The 20,361-nt window shown below is 45.3% G+C and overlaps 1 protein-coding gene and 1 long non-coding RNA gene across 3 annotated transcripts in view; one reads left to right on the top strand and one right to left on the bottom strand.

Moving 5' to 3' along the window:
- Positions 1 to 10,138, bottom strand: part of EIF2D (eukaryotic translation initiation factor 2D) — a 68,971-nt gene extending 58,833 nt beyond the window's left edge. For both annotated transcript variants that reach the window (XM_056558007.1, XM_056558008.1), the window contains exons 1-2: positions 9,947 to 10,138; positions 6,728 to 6,918 (exon numbers count right to left, since the gene is read on the bottom strand). In XM_056558007.1, coding sequence (XP_056413982.1) covers positions 6,728 to 6,918; positions 9,947 to 10,002 — 247 coding nt within the window. In that variant the 5' untranslated portion in view covers positions 10,003 to 10,138. The remainder of the gene's footprint in view (positions 1 to 6,727; positions 6,919 to 9,946) is intronic.
- On the top strand, positions 10,119 to 11,950 carry LOC130356443 (uncharacterized). The gene is made up of 3 exons (XR_008888882.1): positions 10,119 to 10,232; positions 10,767 to 10,933; positions 11,475 to 11,950. It is a non-coding gene; the product is annotated as an uncharacterized LOC130356443 (long non-coding RNA).
- The last annotated feature ends 8,411 nt before the right edge of the window (positions 11,951 to 20,361 follow it).

The raw sequence follows: 20,361 nt of genomic DNA, 5'->3' as shown, positions 1-20,361 counted from the left end.
GGCTTCCGTTTCTACACCGTACATTTTTTGGTAAAAATGACACCTTATCTTTATTCTGTAGGTCCATACAATTAAAAGGATACCCTACTTATATAGGTTTGATTTTGTCGTACTTCTGGAAAAAATCATAACTACATGCAGGAAAATGTATACGTTTAAAATTGTCATCTTCTGACCCCTATAACTTTTTATTTTTCCATGTATGGGGCGGTATGAGGACTAATTTTTTGCGTCGTGATCTGAAGTTTTCAGCGGTACAATTTTTGCATTGATAGGACTTATTTATCGCTTTTTATTCATTTTTTCATGATATAAAAAGTGACCAAAAATGCACTATTTTGGACTTTGGAATTTTTTTGTGCGTACGCCATTGTCCGTGCGGTTTAATTAACAAAATATTTTTATAAATCGGACATTTCCGTACGCGGCGATACCACGTTTATTTTTATTTACATTGTTTTGTTTTTTTTTAATGGGAAAAGGGGGGCAGGCACTGAGCAGTCATTCGGCGATCGGACAGCGAGGTGGCAGGTAGGGGCCCTCCCGCTGTCCTGTAAGCTGTACGGAATGCCGCGATTTCGCCGCGGCGATCCCGAACAGCTGCCTGAGCTAACCGGCATGGTTTCACTTTCACTTTAGACCGCGTCTAAAGGGTTAATAGCGCGCGGCACCGCGATCAATGCCGCGCGCTATTAGCCATGGGTCTCGGCAGTTGTTAGAAGCTGGGCCCGACCCACTATGACGCAGGACCACGCCCGCGTTATAGATCGGGAGCGAACTCATGACGTACGCGAACGTCATGGGTCGTTAAAAGGTTAATAATGCACTGGCTTTACATGGTGCCATGTGAGCAGGAAGGAAAGAGACAGCAGCAGGATCAGAGCAAAAGTTGGAATTATTAATTCGTTTTTCATGAGTTCATTATGACAGCATCACCATGAGATTGTCCCTTGTAGCTCTAATAGGAACAGGAAACACAGAGAGGTTAAATAGGCCCCTCCCCATCCACCCCTCAGTAGAGGAGAATGTCTCGTCCCCCTTGATGGTTGAGAAAGTCCACTGTGGTTATATTGTCCAAATATACCTTCACATGATTGTTATTTAAAGGAGAACTCCAGAACATAAAAATTGTCCCCCATAGTGCCGGCAGTAAAAAAATAAAGATGTACATACCTTACTCCGCTCCCCCGGGGCCTCCGGTAACCGGCTCCGGTCTCCGCCGCGATCCACTTCCAGGTTGCCGGTGGTCGGATGAATCATACTGCGCTCAGCTAATTACCGGCCGCAGCGAAGTCAGACTCGGCCGGCGATAGGCTGAGCGGCAGTGTGATGTTTTCGGCCCCGGCCGCAGCTGCTGGTGTAGTGAAGAATTTTGTGTCCTGAAGCGTTTCACGCTGCCGCTCAGCCTATCGCCAGCCGAGTCGGTGATTGGCTGAGCGCAGTATGAGTCATCCGGCCACCGGCAACCAGGAAGTGGATCGCGGCGGAGACCGGAGACGGTTACCGGAGGAAGGTATGTACATCTTAATTTTTTTACTACCGGCAGTATGGGCGACAACTTTAAGAGATGTTCTGAAGCTTTTAATGCCATTAAATCTGTCTTTAATTCCTGAGAGTTGGAGGAGTGACATCAGGTTTTCTGGGACCACGAACCTTAAAGATGAAGGTGCTCGACGTGAGCACCCCAAAGACACGAGTCTGTTGTCACCGTAACAGCAGGAGAGAGAATCCAATAAATTCCCATAGAGATTTTTTTTCTTCAGCCACCATGCTAATGAGGCTTTTACCTGATGTGGTATCTGTAATCTCTTCTCTAGGGACAGTTGGGATCCGTCCCACACTTTCAAAATTAGGGATTGAAGGGGTCTTGAATGGCTTTGAGCCCAAGGTACTGCTGGTGTACAGGATGCCATTGATCCTAGGACCTACATGGCTGTTCTTATGGGACAAGAATATCTCTGTATATTTAAGGTAGAGAATCTTGTCTTCTGGGAGAAAGGGCTATTGTGTCTCGGAGTCTAATGTCATGTCCAGAAATTTCTTCTACCTTGCTGGAATTAAAGGAGAAGTCCCATGTAGAAAAATTATTGTGTTTTAAATGCAGAAGCAAAAGTTATATCACTTTGTAAATCACTGACTTCACCCATCTTGTATATAAAACCTGTTTTTCTAGCTTCTTTGTTCAGAGAGGAAGTTCAGCAGCTCCCTGTTCTGATGACTTGCGATCCCCCATTGAGCTGCATTATGCTGGGGGCCGTGATGTCACAATTTCCCATAGTTCTGCAGCTTAGCCAGCTCTGTGCACGGCAAGGGAACCTCCCATGTGCAGCTTCAGCCAATCATAGAAGCCCCAGTGAGCTGAGCACGTGTCTTCATCTCCTCAGCAGGGAAGCATCTGACAGCCAGCTCAGTGTTTATAAGAGCAAGAACGATGTCCCAATGTCCCGAGAAGAAGCAGAGGGGGAGGGGGAGATCCCTGCACTGATTACAATCTGACAGCAGGTCAGTCTGAAAGAACAATGTCCTAAGAATAGAAGCAGGGGGAGGGGAAACACTAAGCCTGCTGTTAGGAAAGTGATCGGTGTCTAGGTCAGTGTAGCCCAACCAGGGTGCCTCCAGCTGTTGCAAAACTAAAACTCCCAGGCATGCTGGGAGTTGTAGTTTCACAACAGCTGGAGGCACCCTGGTTAGGAAGCACTGGTCTAGGCTGGGCTACTTCTATGATGAACTGAAAGGCATTATGGGAGACAGGAAGTCAGGGACCTCCATGTACCAGGAAGTACCGATCTTTCAGAGGGGATTGCAGGAGAAGGGAGAGGGTGAGATACATGAGGAGCAGATTGTCAGAATGATGAGCTGATGCACTTTCACATGATATAAAAAAAATTTGTGACTTGGTCCATGATACTTCTTCTTTAAGTCTGATTTCTGCCAGTTTATGATCCAGCTAAGGATTTGAAGACAGGACAAAGTTAGAAGAAGCACCAAATAAAAACTTCTCCAAATAAAAGCAAGGTGAAATCAGGCGCTGAGACCAGGATAAAAGTTCAGGGTGTTTAAATACCCACAATGCAACGCGTTTCGCGGAAGATCCGCTTCTTCAGTGCTCCTCTATCAGAAAAAATACATTCCATATAGTACATCCAGAGAATTCAGAGCGCACTCACCCGGAGTCGGCCGCCGTACCAAGAATTCCAACATCGGTTATACTCGGTCCATCGGGAATATCGCAAGGTATATCGAATATACCACTCTATCTCCTGCGATATTCCCGATGGACCGAGTATAACCGATGTTGGAATTCTTGGTACGGCAACCGACTCCGGGTGAGTGCGCTCTGAATTCTTTAGGAATCTGCAAGCACCTCTCCGGAGCCTGCCACTCATCTGTAATAAGCGTTTTAACCCCTTAAGGACTGAGCGATTTCACGTTTTTGCATTTTCGTTTTTTCCTCCTTGCCTTTAAAAAATCATAACCCTTTCAATTTTACACCTAAAAATCTGTATTATAGCTTATTTATTGCGCCACCAATTCTACTTTACAGTGACATTAGTCATTTTACCGAAAAATCCACGGCAAAACGGAAAAAAAATTAATTGTGCGACAAACTTGAAGAAAAAATGCCATTTTGAAAATTTTGGGGTCTTCCGTTTCTACACAGTACATTTTTCGGTAAAAATGACACCTTATCTTTATTCTGTAGGTCCATATGGTTAAAATGATACCCTACTTATATAGGTTTGATTGTGCATTACTTCAGAAAAAAATCATAACTGCATGCAGGAAAATGTATACGTTTAAAATTGTCATTTTCTGAGCCCTATAACTTTTTTATTTTGCTGCGTTCAGGGGGCTATGAGGGCTCATTTTTTGCGCCGTGATCTGAAGTTTTTAGCGGTACCATTTTTGTTCTGATCAGACTTTTTGATCACTTTTTATTCAAAATGCGCTATTTTGGACTTTGGAATTTTTTTGCGCGTACGCCATTGAACGTGCGTTTTAAAAAGCGGTATATTTTTAAAATTCGGACATTTCCGCACGCGGCGATACCCCATATTTGTATTTACACTCTTATTTTGTTACTAGGAAATGCCAGGTGATTTAAACTATTAATTCAGAAGGGAATACCTGAAAGGGTTAACTTTTTTTTTTACACTTTTTTTTTTTGCAAGCTGATAGGTGCCATAGAGACCTATCAGCTTGCAATGGCTGATTTAATTCACAGACTGCTGCCTTGCCGTTGCATGGCAACAATCAGTGAAATCGGTGATTGAGTGCTCCAGCCTGTAACTCAGGCTGGGAGTAATCAATCGGAGCCCGGACGCCGCCGGAGAAGGTAAGAGACCTTCTTCTTTCCGGGTAGCTGATCGGGGCCTCGCGATTTTATCGCGATGACCCCGATCAGCCCGAGTGAGCAGCCGGGAAGCATTTAGTTTCACTTTCGATGCGGCGCTCAGCTTTGGGCGCCGCATCGGTAGGGTTAATAGCACGGGGGCCGAACGATCGTGGCCGCGTGCCATTAGCAGCGGGTCCCGGCTGTGAATAGGCACCGGGACCATCCCGCTATGACGCGGGGTCCCGCCGGGACCCCGCGTTATAGACAGGGACCGCACTTAGGACGTTTATGAACGTCATTTTGCGGGAAGGGGTTAATGCTTTCATGAACTGAAAAAACTTTTGAACGGACGTAGGTTCTGGAATATCTATTGTATTCATAGCACTTTTTACAGCGGTAAGTAAGATATCTGTATCTTCAGAAGAAAAATAATATTTTTTATCATCTCTCTTAGGAGGAGTGTTTTGAATTTCATTCTCTTCTTCAGAGTAAGACCGGAATTGAAATCTTCATTAGAATCAGAGTCTTAGTCCAAAACAATTGTCATTTTTTGCCTTTTTGGTGGATTAGGTTCAGCCACAGGTGTATCAGAAGTAACGGGATCAGAAGAACTAGGCAGTGCAGTAGCTATGGCAGACTGTACTTGCTGATTTATAAGTAAACTAAGCTTATCCATAAACAATTTTGTCAGTGCAGGATTTACAAAGGGATTTAGGATGGGTATCCGGTACCACAGCTGAAAAAATTCCACATTTTTTGGACCTAGATTTAGATTCCTTAGAAGTTTCTTTAGAAGATTCTCTTTCTTTTGATTTCTTCAGGGCCTCCTTGTCTCTCCCTAAGTGGGAAAAGGAATACCCATAAGAATCAAAGCTATATATACTACTTCAGAGAGTAGAATATAGGGAAAAAAAGCAGCATAGTGCAAGCAATATGGTGCTAATCCCAAAGAAACCACTGCTATACAAGACACCAAGTGATACATAAGAAAGAAGCAGTATAAAAGTAAGTGAACCCCACCCCTAAGGGCCAGCTACTTACAGTTCATGCCGAGCGCTCCAGATGAGCAGAGCGGGGGGCAGCAGACGCATCCATGGTTCAGAGGGATGAATGATGGAACAAAGGAACAATTTATACCCCTCCATTCTTCCCTGGCATTTCAGTGGGCGCCACCATCTTGGGGGAGGGACTTCCGTACCACAGCCAATGCCAGAGTACGCTCACGTCCGTGCGCGCGCTCCAGCAGCATGGAGCCAGAACAGCCAGGGAGCTCCTGGGAGATCCGAGAGCGGCCTATACAGGACTCCTGCCGCTGGAAGGGACCAGGAGGCAGCGACCTTAAGGAGGAACGACACAGTGACGCACAGGGGGAGGGAGACGCATCGTGACCGAAACCCCCGCTGCCTGGCAGCCCCATCTGGACAGGTGTCATCAGAGAGGATTTAGACAGAAAAGAACAACCTTAACAGAAGCTCATAAGAACTGAAAGGATTAAGATTTTTTAATAGAAGTAATTTACAAATCTGTTTAACTTTCTGGAGCCAGTTGAGAGATATATATATATATATATATATATATATATATATATATAAAAGTTTTTTTTTCCTGGAATACCCCTTTAAACTGTTGGAAACAGAGTTATTTCTAATCCAGTGTCCAAGCTATGTATTACAATCAGTCTCCTGCCGCTGATCACATGGGCACACTTAACAGGGCCCAGGCGATTGGCCCAAGATAAGGTCAAGCTAAACTGTATTGGCTTTAGCTAGAAGCCTGAACACAGCATGGGCAAAACTGTCAGGGGGTTAAAATGTACCAAATTTAGCACAGTGGCTCATGCTGTAAGATAAAGTGTATTTATGATACTAACTGGTTGATTTACTTTATGCCAATATATTGCACCAAAGTATTGGCATTATGTGTCACATTTCATGCCATGTCCCGTTAGTAGCTAAACCACACCCCTTGTTGACTTATCAAAATCTGAGTTGCCCATAGCAACTAATCAGATTGCTTATTTAATTTTTGAAAAGGCCTCTGAAAAATGAAATAAGCGATCTGATTGGTTGCTATGTTAAACTCAGCAACTTTTCCCCCATAAGGTGCAAAGCCTGTACCCCAGTTTTATGGCACAAATAAGTCATATTTTTGGTGAACAATAGACCGGCCTCACGCTCTGTAGGTTGGTCTATATTGATGTGGGAAATAGACAGCTTTGATAAATCCCCCCACTGTCCTTATCCGCACTACATTTATACATATAAACAATGTGGGAAATGTTTCAGATCTAGTGCAATGGAAAGTAGTCATAAGCCCATATGGTGTTTGCTTTCTATGATACTGTAAAGCATTGGATATGGAAATTAAATAACAAATACTTTTCCTTCTTACCAGTTGGATAAAGATTTCTCTCTAATTCAAACATGATGGGATTCTTGTTGTGGACATAGATGGTCATCGAATCTCCTTTGTGAGCATACACCTTAACGACGTTCAGCTCTTCTTTGGGTGGCATCAGTTCAGACAGGTTTTCTGTGCTCAGCGCAGGTAATAAGGTGCTCACATCCGCTCGCAGCTTTCTCCTGTTAGATAACATGACAATAAAGCGCAACATTTACAAATGGCTGAAAACAGAGAATCTGTCACTCAATGCATTCAATTGCTCCCTGATTGACCCCACTGAAACAACAAGGGACCCTTTACATGGCAGAATATCTGCCCAGGCGGACATTCTGTGCACAGCAGGCATCTACTGAATCGGTCATCGCTAGGACCACTCAGAAACGCACCGTCTACATAGACAGATGATGAAAGAATGAGGATGGGTTCACTACTCGGTTGGAGATTCCATGGGCAGCCAGAGCTGACTGAATCAGTCGGTGCTAGGACCGCGCTGACATTGCCATCCCCATAGACAGCAATGTATTCTGCCAAAAGAATGAGCAAGATGATTCATTTAGCAGTGGAAGCTCTGCAGCTTAAATTCCACGATGTGCAGGGAGCAGCAGAATCCCATTGACAGCAATGGGAATCTTCTGCACCTGAACTACAGAGTAGAATTTTACAATAGAATTACGCTCTGAAATTCTGTAACCTGAACACGTTCATTCTTTCTGTGGAGTCCGGAATTTGAATTTCCGCCATGTGCACAGTGCAGCAGAACCCCATTAAAAACAATGGGAGGCTGCTGCTGCAACAAAATTTCAAACCAGAATTTTTCCACAGGATTCCGCTCGGAAATTCCACAGTGTGAAAGGGACTTAACCATTGAATGACAGCAAGTAGATCGTACAAGCCTTGAGGAAAATATATAAAAAATATATTGTAAAGCAGCATACCTTTTTTTTTCACAATGAATAATCCTTGCAGGAACCCTTTAAAGGGGTTGTCAAGGAATAGAAAACCAGAGCTAATTTCTTCCAAAAACAGCACCACCCCTGTCCTCAGGTTGTGTGTGGTATTGCATTTTCTAAAATTTTCCCAAAAGTACCCTCGGGTAATTGTATTTTATATCTGGTCATGTCCCCTAGTAGTTCTCCTTTTCAAGGTTGTGCATGCGCACTCAGATCCCCTAACTTTCTACAGCAGCGCTCTCTATCCATGCACAGTTAGACAGAACAAGCACATTTCTGCTTGTCTCACTGTGCTTGCTAACTCCTTGGCATGCAGCAGGTGCCACTTGGCATTGCTTACAGCTGCAGTCGAGTGTAAAAATCCACGGTTTCCCGAGGAGGGTCCCTACCTTCCTCCTCGGCGTCCGATCGGCAATTGATTGCTCCAAGCCTGAGATCAGTATAGACAATTTATTTCACGTTATAGTCCCCTATGGGGGCTATAACAGTGTTTAAAAAAAAAAAAAGATTTAGAACAAAAAGTTAATAAATGTGATTTAACCCTTTCCCTAATAAAAGTTTGAATCACCTCCCTTTTCCCATAAAAAAACAAAAAACTATGTAAATAACAATAAATATAAACATGTGGTATTGCCATGTGCGGAAATGTCCGAACTATAAAAATATATTGTTAATTAAACCGCACAGTCAATGGTACATGTAAAAAATAATTCCAAAGTCCAAAATAGCGTATTTTTGGTCACTTTTTATACCATAAATTTTTTTTTTATAAAAGGTGATTAAAAAGTCCCATCAAAACAAAAATGGTATTAATAAAAAACTTCAGATCACAGCGCAAAAAAATTAGCCCTCATACATCCCTGTATGCAAAAAAAAATAAAAAAGTTATAGGCTAAGTTTCCACTTTGTTTTTCTGGCATTTTTTGGAATACTACCACTGCAGTTTTTGAGCCAAAGTCAGAAGTGGATCCATTAGGGAAGAGAAGTATAAGTCCTTCATTTATATGTCCTATTCCTTTTGAATACACTTCTGGCTTTGGCTCAAAAACTGCAGTGGCAGCATTCCAAAAACTGCCAGAAAAAAACCAAGTGGAAACTTAAACATATACATTTTCCTGCATGTAGTTATGATTTTTTCCAGAAGTAAAACAAAATGAAACCTACATAAGTATGGAATCATTTTAATCGTATGGATCTACAGAATAAAGATAAGGTGTAATTTTTACCGAAAAATGCTCTGTGTAGAAACAGAAGCCCCCAAAATTAAATGGCGTCTTTTTTTCAATGGTGTCCCACAAAAATTTTTTTTTGGGGGGGGGGGGGGGGTTTCGCTGTAGATTGTTTGGTAAAATGACTGATGTCATTACAAAGCACAAATGGTGGCGCAAAAAACAAGCCATAATATGGGTCTGTAGGTGCAAAATGTAAAAGGTTATGAATTTTAAAATGTTAGGAGGAAAAAGCGAAAGTGCAAAAACGCGGAATTAAAGGGGTATTCCGGGCATAGAAAGCGGGTGCTGCAGGGAGATCACGGGGGGTTCTCAGCGGCGGGCCCCCCACGATCAAACATCTTATCCCTTATCCTTTCAATAGGGGATAAAATGTTTATGCCAGGAATACCCCTTTAAGGGGTTAAGTATGACCTCTGATGTAGCCATAACATGGTTCAGGATAGGAGAGGCAAGGGCTGGAGTCTGAGCTGTCAGTCAGCTGCAGTGATGGATTTTAAACTGAACGTATAATATGGATATAATGTAGAAAGAAGGGTAAATAACTTCATAGACTACAAACAGTGAAGCTAGAGATGTTGCAAAACTACAACTCCCAGCATGCCTGGGCAGCCAATGGCTGTCGAGGCATGCTGGGAGTTGTAGTTTTGCAACAGCTGAAGGTCCACAGTTTGGAGACCACTGCCATACATTATTGGTGTTATATTTACCCTTAATATATTGGGTTACAACAAAGCTCCCAGGTGACAGAAACAGATTTTAGCCTGTGGGGCCCCTGAGGAAGGATCCACATTTATCTTCCATTAATGAGATAGGAGTTATCATCATGTGTTTCCATTGTCCTAACGAAAAGAGGGGTGTCCGGGCACAGCCCAAGCTGATAAAGTAGACCCCACATGAGCCCAACAATGTCCCAGCATGGCCCCTTCATGTGACCCATAACCAACGTTATATCACTACAATACAACCCGATATTTATAGTGTGGACGGCAGGACAGAAGGTACGGTACACGTTGTGGCGCCATCACCTGTCCGAGCCTTTCATGGTCGTGTTGGACTTCACTTTGAAGGGCTTGGCGAACATGGCTGAAGTCTACAAAGAAGACAGTGACAGTGAGGAACGAATGACAGCGAACAGAGGAACCGGTATCTACATGCAGCATGAATCATCCCCTGTGGGCCGCCATGTTTGGTCCGTCAGTCAAAGCTGTCCCCCTGGAAACAAGGTCTACCCGGAACTACTAGTCAGCGGCCGCCGCGCTGGAGTAGATGCTGTGAAGCTGAACGGTGACTCTATTCTGTGCAACATGAAGTGTACGGGACCCATATGTATGCGACTATATGGGAGAGAGGGTTCTCTTATCTGGGCCCTAATGGTGAGCGGAGGATTGTGGGGTGTCCTTCTGCTGGTAACCCGTCGACTGTTATCTGCAGGACAAACCACAAGGATACTGAGGGGTTGAGAAAGTATACAGGAGTCTTTGGGGTACACAATCTGGCGAGTATTGGGCCCCCTAACTCTGCCCAGGAATGAGCGGCAATGCATACGGTGCAAGCATTGCCGTTCACTACAGGAGTGTTTCCTAACCAGTGTGCCTCCAGCTGTGGCAAAACTACAACTCCCAGCATGCCCGGACAGCCTTTGGCTGTCCGGGCATGCTGGGAGTTGAAGTTTTGCCACAGCTGGAGGCACACTGGTTGGGGAACACTGCACTACAGTAAGGGTAAGTTATTTCCACATTTTTAGTTGGAGACACAGCCAGGTTTCATTTTTTGCGTTTTCGTTTTTTTTCTTTTTAACTTATATTTTTCCATCCACAGATCCATATAAGTGCTTGTTTTTTGCAGGACCATTATCGGTGAGTCCCCGGTTGCTACCAACTATGGATGTCCTAATGCTAGTATTGGTATCGGGACCGATACTGGACACGTGCAAATGTCCCCAATACCTAATCCGATAATCGCCAGCGGGACCCCTGCCGGCAGGTATCACTCTATTCTGTGCAACATGAAGTGTACGGGACCCATATGTATGCGACTATATGGGAGAGAGGATTGTCATACACAGGGTTCTCTTATCTGGGCCCTAATGGTGAGCGGAGGATTGTGGGGTGTCCTGCTGGTAACCCGTCTCCATCGACTGTTATCTGCAGAACAAACCACAAGGATACTGAGGGGTTGAGAAAGTCTGGGGGTACACAATCTGGCGAGTATTGGGCCCCCTAACTCTGCCCAGGAATGAGCGGCAATGCATACGGTGCAATCATTGCCGTTTACTACAGGAGTGTTTCCTAACCAGTGTGCCTCCAGCTGTGGCAAAACTACAACTCCCAGCATGCCCGGACAGCCTTTGGCTGTCCGGGCATGCTGGGAGTTGAAGTTTTGCCACAGCTGGAGGCACACTGGTTGGGGAACACTGCACTACAGTAAGGGTAAGTTATTTCCACATTTTTAGTTGGAGACACAGCCAGGTTTCATTTTTTGCGTTTTCTTTTTTTTTCTTTTTAACTTATATTTTTCCATCCACAGATCCATATAAGTGCTTGTTTTTTGCAGGACCATTATCGGTGAGTCCCCGGTTGCCACCAACTATGGATGTCCTAATGCTAGTATTGGTATCGGGACCGATACTGGACTCGTGCAAATGTCCCCAATACCTAATCCGATAATCGCCGGTGGGACCCCTGCCGGCAGGTATCATGGAGGTGCCAAACTATGCAGTGCGCATGATAGCCAGAACCTGTGGCTAATGCGGAACATCACCGTTCACCGACGCCCGATCAAAGTTGATAGCAGCGTCTAAACATCCTGAAGTTAACTGCCGTTTAGCTCACGGATGCGGACCAGGGTCACCGCGGTGTCCGGATCAGCTGTGAGGACAGCCGGAGGTCCCATACCGTCACACCTTTACTGCTGCTAGCCATGGCATTGATCAGTGTATGCAATCTACATCCCTAAGGGGACTAAAAAAAGTGGGGGAAAAGAATGTGTAAAATAAATAAACAATAAAAGTGAATTAACCCCTTCCCTAATAAAAGATTGACACCCCCCCCCTTATAAATAACATTAAATTGTTTGTTAAAATATAAAAAAAAAGCCCTTCCATTAATAAAAAAAAAAAATTTAACTTTTTTCCTAATTTAAAAAAAATAAATAAACCCTGTCACATATGACATAGAAAAAAGTATCGGTAATTGGTATAGGCAAGTACTTAAAAAAAAGTATCGGTACTCGTACTCTGTCTTAAAAAAAATGGTATCGGGACATCCCTACTATCAACCGACCCTCTATGAAGCCAGCGCAGCTCCTGAACTCTGTTTATGGTCGCGCTGTAAATGTACGGCACTGTGCACAGAGTTACTTTCAGCAAAGAAGTAGATTTAATGGATGCTGCTGTATGCCATCCTTTTTCTACTGACTTGTATTATTAAAAAATAAATAAAATCAGACCACAACATGTGTGTTTTTTTTGGGCGTACACAATAGCGTAGTTGACATCATTATTGGCATTAAAACTGCACTGTGTAGGAGCAGCCTTACACGGCCGATTATTGAGTGAATGCTCATTTCTGACAATTTGTCCATCTAAAAGATCAAGGATCAGCCGTCAAATGAGCAAACACTTAGGCCAGGTTTACACTGAGAATCTCCAGAATCCCATAGATGGCAATTAGAGATGAGTGAACTTACAGTAAATTCGATTCGTCACAAATGTCTCGGCTCAGCGGTTGCTGACTTTATCCTGCATAAATGAGTTCAGCTTTCAGGTGCTCCGGTGGGCTGGAAAAGGTGGATACAGTCCTAGGAGAGAGTCTCCATCCCACCGGAGCACCTTAAAGCTGAACTCATTTATGCAGGCTAAAGTCAGCAACTTCCGAGCCGAGAAGTTCGTGACAAATCAAATTTACTGTAAGTTCGCTCATCTCTAATGGCAATGTCTGCAGAGTGGATTCTGCGAGAATGATAAACAAATTCATTCTTTTAGCGGTGGAATTTTAGTGGCAGAAGGTCCCCTGCTGAAATTCTGTAATGTGCACTGTGCAGTGGAATCCCATTGACAGCAATGGGATTCTGCTGTATCGGAATTTCCAACCAAAATTCCTAAGCAGAATGCCCATCGGAAATTCCGTAGTGCGAACCCAGGCTTACTCATCGCCTGATTGGATCTTTTGTGTGACCAATAAAATCTTTGTTAACAGCTAAACATTTCCCTCGGCAAAATAGAATGTTCAGCCAACAAGGATGACATTAAAGGGGGGTGGTCCATCGAAAAGCAACTTGTCCCCTATCCATTGGATAGGAGATAATTGTCTGATCTTGGGGGGGGGGGGGGGTCTGACCAATGGGACCCCTTGTAATCTCCACACGGGTATCTCCAGCACTTCCATGGAGAATGAATGGAGCGTTGTCTGTAGCATTCACTCCCCGCAGAGAGCCAGGGCCGTTCAGACTTCCCGCTATCAGACACTTATCCTCTATCCTGTGGATAGGGAATAAGTTGCTTTTCACTGGACGACTCCTTTAAGGGCCACACAATTCATCAAGTCTTGTTGGGCTGCTCTTGTGCTACATTCACACCATAGAATGAGCAGGGGGTGCTTGAAGCTCGTAGAATGGTAATGCAGTCCATGCAGATTTCAGCCAAAAGATTGAACAAGTTTATTTTTTCAGCGGAGCCCAGAATCTGATTTACTGTAGTAGAATGTTTAAGCTGTGGCAATTCCAATTGTAGCCTACAAGTCTCAAGAAATCCCCAATACTAGTGGCACAGCCAGCACTGGCAATTTACCAATAATTGCTGGCTGCACATGGACTAATAACTGCTTAAGGCCACATTCTCACGTGCGGTTGAATCCATTCCCCCCATGCATTTACCATTGGTTACAGAATGTTAACTGGATTATCAGCAACAGCCTTTGGTAGCCTTTGGAAGAGCAGCCTAAAGGCTCAGTAAATGAGTGCCAAGCAAAGAGATCAATGCTTGTTATCCTCCCCCTACTGATGTAGAGCTGTCTACATGATTGGCAGCTTGATACTTTATGTTCATGGCACACTACATTATCAGCACAGCATGATTCCAAATGTACAGATAGGAGCAGGGACTCTTGTCTTATCGCTGTATTCCCCACTCCTGTACAGTATTGAGTGGTGACGCATACATTCACAATGCATTCACTTCACATTCAACAGGCCAGGTTAGCGGGCATAATACATGCCTTGCCCCAGGCGATGGCAACCATCTGCTGTGCCAGCTGGACAGATACTGTCCAGTGGTCCCTCAACATACGATGGTAATCCGTTCCAAACAGACCATCATTTGTTGAAACCATGGTATGTTGAGGGATCCGTGAAATATAAAGTATCAGTGGTCTACAACCTGCGGACCTTCAGATGTTGCAAAACTACAACACCCAGCATGCCCGGATAGCAGTTGGCTGTCCGGGCATGCTGGGAGTTGTAGTTGTGCAACATCTAGAGGTCCGCAGGTTGAAGACCACTGGCATAGGAAGTTGTACTCACCTGCCCCCGCCGCTCTGGACCGTCACCGCTGCCCTGGATGTCGCCGTCCATCGCTGTCGCCGCGTCCCTGGAGTGTCCCTGATGCTCCGGCAAGGCCTCTGCTTCCCCGGCATCCTCACTCTCCGTCGCCGCCATCACGTCGCTACGCACGCCGCTCCTATTGGATGACGGGACGGCGTGCGAAGCGACGTGATGACGACGATGGAGGGGATCCCAAAGAGGACGCGTCTGAGCCCTTAGGACAGGTAGGTGATCGTCAGCGGACCACGCGGGGCACCGTAAACGACTATCTGGTGGCAGCTAAAGAAGTCTGCGCTGCCGGATAGCTGTTTATGCGATGGCCCCGACATAAAAAAGCATCGTATGTTGATGCTGCCTTCAACATGCGATGGCCTCTGAGAGGCCATCATATGTTGAAATTATCATATGTCGGGGCCATCGTAGGTCAGGGGGTCACTGTATTTCATTTTAGTGACACATCCATTTCAGTACATAGGCCATGTATTCTACTGCTAAGCACACTGTTGCTGGCAGTGAAATGGGGGCACAAAAAATGTTGGATGGTATGAATATATACAGCACTCAGTATAACCAACTAAACATAAAAAAATACATAAAAAATCTGAACAACTGAAGCTAGCATACTCAACAATAATAAGAAACAAATGCTAGCAAGTCTTCCTAGAACTATCTATAGACACTGGCCCTCATTTACTATTCTAAACCCGACCTCTTTTGTCGGGTTTTTTTGGCGCATCTTTGTCTGCGACATGTCACAGACATCGTGCGCCAGTCTGCGACAAGATGCGACATTTTTTCCCGACGGACCAGTTGTTGATTCTCCCAAACCCGAAAAAGGGGCGTAACCCGACATTTCTGAGCTTTCCCACGTATTTATAAAGGTTTCCAACCCGAATTTGTTCAATTGTTGTGGATTTTTTCCCGACAACTCAGAGGAGTTGGAAACCAAAACCAACAAAACCCACGTGCGACAAACAGGATGCGACATAATAATAAATACCAGGGGAAAAAAGCAGTCGGGTAAGAAAGCAACGTAGACTTACAACCCGATTTTCTAAGTAAATGAGGGCCACAGTGTAATAGGGCATAAAGACAAGGTTGTTATCCTGAAAGTCTCTCTAAAGGGAAACTGACAGCATGTTAGGGCCAATAATAGGAGCCGTTACCATAATACCAAGTATTAATAGTACCTTTAATATGGCACCCTCATGCACTGTTTATCTGTAATGCCCATTATGTTGATATGAAAATGAGGCATTTCGGTACCAATACTACTGTCTTCTCATGAATACTGAGCAGCCCTTCTGTGGTGATGGAACCCAATGCCACTGCAGAGAAGCAGCTCAGTTTCCATTAGGGGGCGCTGTTAGAGGAGCGGAATCAGGCAGACGTAATGATACAACGAGGCGTAAAAGAACACTCCCAGTGCACCAGACATACCGTAACTATAATGGTTATGCTTTTGCCCCCTATTAGGGTCTATCAGCAGGTTAGGATGCCCAAACTGCTGTCAGGTTCCCTTTAATGAATCCAAACATATGATTTATCACACGATTGGTGTCTGTTTTGTCTTGAGCTACTTTAAGTAAAGATTTCAAGTATAGCACCCCACTACATGTGCTCAATAGGACGGGCAGTCAATGTGTCATAATTGTAACACTGAAGTAAGGTTCTGTTCACTCAGTGTTTGAGATGTCTGTTGAGATAGGTAATTCCATCATTTATGGCATATCCCAAGGCAGTTGGACCCGCGCGTGTTACACCTGACAGCTGTCCTGCATGGGAGGAGAACTGGTACCCACCCCATCTAGCTAGGGAAAGAACAGATATGTTTCTATTCATGTGTACAGCTCTCTTAATTCATTTCTATGGGAGTTATGGAATTAACCCCTCCAGTCCTGTAAATACACCCAGTCTTTCTATACACCCCTACAGCAATGAGGTGTGTTTGTGACACATGATCTGCACTGCCACTCACAGACAACAGTGTCAATAGTATTTTTTCTTTTGCAAATATGCACACTGGTTCTGTACTTTGGGCGGCATGACCAAATATGTGTATCACAGTATATTTGTAACTTATGGCGGTTCCACGGTATATCACGGTATTTCTTTCACCCCCCCCAAATCATGTGACCCGCGAGCGCTGTTCTTCTCCCCCCCCCCCCCCCCAAATCATGTTACCCGTCATCGCTTTTCTGCTCCCCCGGGTTTGAGACCACTGCTGTATGCTGTATCCCTATGCCCGGGCTTGAAACCAGACTCAACATGCAATGCTACAGACAGTCCAGATCTGCAGCCCGGGCATAGGGATACAGCGTACAGCAGTGGTCTCAAACCTGCGGACCTCCAGCTGTTGCAGACAGACCAGATCTGCAGCCTGGGCATAGGGATACAGCGTACAGCAGTGGTCTAAAACCTGCAGACCTCCAGCTGTTGCAAAACTACAACTCCCAGCATGCCCGGACAGCCAAAGGCTTGGAGTTGTAGTTTTGCAACATCTGGAGGTCCGCAGGTTGGAGACCACTGGCGTACAGTATAGAGTTCCAGCGCCAGCGGCCTGCAACAAAGAGGAGGAGGGCAGTGCTTGTGGGTGACATCTGTGAGTAGTACCCCTCTGGGCTGATAATTAATTGGGGGGGGAAGCAGAGCAGCGCTGGCGGGTAACATATGATTAGTTCCCCGATGAGGGGACAGTGCTGCGCTGGGCTGATAATTCATTCCCAAGGGGGAGGGGCCCAACCGGTATTGCGGTATGGAAAAAATTCATATCATGCAGCACAAAAATTTCAGTAATATATATATATATATATATATATATATATATATATATATATATATATATATATATATATATATACGTTATAATAAATATTGTAGGAGGCTTTAGTTTTCAGTATAAATAATACTAATGAAAAAAAGGATACTGACATGAACCTGTCAAATGTATATATGATTGTACTTTCTGGTTACTGAGGTAAGTACTTGCCTTCCCTTCTCCCAGCCGCAATTGCATTTGATGCAGACATTGTTGGGGGTTAACCCCTTTATGGAATACTCTGGTGGGAAAAAAATTCTAATCAACTGGTTCCGGTAGGTTAAACAGGTTTGTTAATTACTTCTATTTAAAAATCTTAATCCATCCAGTACTTAGCTGCTGTATGCTCCAGAGGAAGTTGTATAGTTCTTTCCAGTCTGATCACAGTGCTCTCTGCTGACACCTCTGTCCATGTCAAGAACTGTCTGGAGCAGGAAAGGTTTGCTATGGGGATTTGCTCATGTCTTGTCCAGTGATTGGCCCAGTATGACACACTGGGCCCCAACATCACCTTGGGCCCAAGCATCACGCTGCAGCTTAGGAAGAGGATCGCAGCTGAAGACTGGAGCAGGACATCAGAGGCACTGCAGGAGTGCTGGAGGTAAGTAGAGGTTTTTTTTTTATACTGTAGAATGGCGATTGTTCTAAACCCGCTGGAAAACCCCTTTGAGTTTATCATGTTTATAATTCTATGTGGCCACCAAATAGTTATTTGATAGTTTTTGTATCCACAGGACCTGCATTTGAACTATGCTTAGTTGTGGAGCACAATAGGTCAGATATACATTTACTGGCCACTTCATTTGGTACACCTTGTTAGTACCAGGTTGCCCCTCCCCTTTGACCTTTAGAAGTGACTTCATTCTTCATGGCATACTTTCTACAAGGTGCTGTAAACATTCATCAGAGATTTAGGTCCATATAGACATGATGGCATCTTGCAGTTGCTGCCGATTTTTCGGGTGCACATCTATGATGCAAATCTCCTGTTTCACCACATCCCAAAGGTGCTCTACTGAGAGCTGGTAAATGTGGAGGCCATTGGAGTACAGTGACCTCATTGTCATGGTTGAGATGACGTGAGTGTCACGATGCCGGCTGGCAGGTAGTGGATCCTCTGTGCCAGAGAGGGATTGGCGTGGACCGTGCTAGAGGATCGGTTCTAAGTCACTACTGGTTTTCACCAGAGCCCGCCGCAAAGCGGGATGGTCTTGCTGCGGCGGTAGTGACCAGGTCGTATCCCCTAGCAACGGCTCAACCTCTCTGGCTGCTGAAGATAGGCGCGGTACAAGGGAGTAGACAGAAGCAAGGTCGGACGTAGCAGAAGGTCGGGGCAGGCAGCAAGGATCGTAGTCAGGGGCAACGGCAGAAGGTCTGGAATCACAGGCAAGGAACACACAAGGAACGCTTTCACTGGCACTAGGGCAACAAGATCCGGCGAGGGAGTGAAGGGGAAGTGAGGTGATATAGGGAAGTGCACAGGTGTAAACACTAATTGGAACCACTGCACCAATCAGCGGTGCAGTGGCCCTTTAAATCGCAAAGACCCGGCGCGCGCGCGCCCTAGGGAGCGGGGCCGCGCGCGCCGGGACAGAACTGACGGGGAGCGAGTAAGGTACGGGAGCCGGGGTGCGCATCGCGAGCGGGCGCTACCCGCATCGCGAATCGCATCCCGGCCGGAGGTGGTAACGCAGCGCCCCGGGTCCGTGGAACCGACCGGGGCGCTGCAGTGAGGGAAGTGTAGCGAGCGCTCCGGGGAGGAGCGGGGACCCGGAGCGCTCGGCGTAACAGTACCCCCCCCCTTGGGTCTCCCCCTCTTCTTGGGGCCTGAGAACCTGAGGATCAGACTTTTGTCCAGGATATTGTCCTCAGGTTCCCAGGACCTCTCTTCTGGACCACAACCCTCCCAATCCACTAAAAAAAAAGTTCTTCCCCTGACCTTTTTAGAGGCCAAAATCTCTTTGACAGAGAAGATGTCCGAGGAGCCGGAAACAGGAGTGGGAGGAACAGATTTAGGAGAAAAACGGTTGAGGATGAGAGGTTTAAGAAGAGAGACGTGAAAGGCATTAGGGATACGAAGAGAAGGAGGAAGAAGAAGTTTGTAAGAGACAGGATTAATTTGACACAAAACTTTAAAAGGACCAAGATAGCGTGGTCCCAACTTATAGCTCGGGACACGGAAACGGACATATTTAGCGGAGAGCCATACCTTGTCTCCAGGGGAAAAAATGGGAGGAGCTCTTCTTTTCTTATCTGCGAATCTCTTCATGCGAGAAGAAGCCTGTAAGAGAGAATTTTGGGTCTCTTTCCATATGGTGGAAAGATCACGAGAAATTTCATCCACAGCGGGCAGACCAGAGGGCAAGGGGGTAGGGAGGGGGGGAAGAGGGTGACGGCCGTACACCACGAAAAACGGAGATTTGGAGGAAGATTCAGAGATTCTGAAATTATACGAGAATTCGGCCCAAGGTAGAAGATCTGCCCAGTCATCCTGGCGGGAGGAAACAAAATGTCGTAAATAGTCACCCAAGATCTGGTTAATTCTCTCTACTTGTCCATTGGATTGAGGATGGTATGCAGAAGAAAAATTTAATTTAATCTTGAGTTGTTTACAGAGAGCCCTCCAGAATTTAGACACAAATTGGACGCCTCTATCCGAGACGATCTGTGTAAATAATAACTGGAAATCTTGATCCCTCCAGCAGATGCCTCCATTCCTCAAGTGCTAATTTAATGGCTAGAAGCTCTCGATCCCCGATGGAGTAGTTCCTCTCCGCCGGAGAGAAGGTCCTGGAAAAAAAACCACAAGTAACAGCATGCCCGGAAGAGTTTTTTTGTAGAAGGACAGCTCCAGCTCCCACTGAGGAGGCATCAACCTCCAATAGGAAGGGTTTAGATGGGTCAGGTCTGGAGAGCACGGGAGCCGAAGAAAAGGCAGACTTGAGTCGTTTAAAGGCGTCTTCCGCTTGAGGAGGCCAAGACTTGGGATCGGCATTTTTTTTTGTTAAAGCCACAATAGGAGCCACAATGGTAGAAAAATGTGGAATAAATTGCCTGTAATAATTGGCGAACCCCAAAAAACGT

Source organism: Hyla sarda, chromosome 2, assembly GCF_029499605.1.
Source record: "Hyla sarda isolate aHylSar1 chromosome 2, aHylSar1.hap1, whole genome shotgun sequence".
NCBI classification, from domain to species: domain Eukaryota; kingdom Metazoa; phylum Chordata; class Amphibia; order Anura; family Hylidae; genus Hyla; species Hyla sarda.
This window is presented reverse-complemented; position numbering and strand designations above follow the sequence as displayed.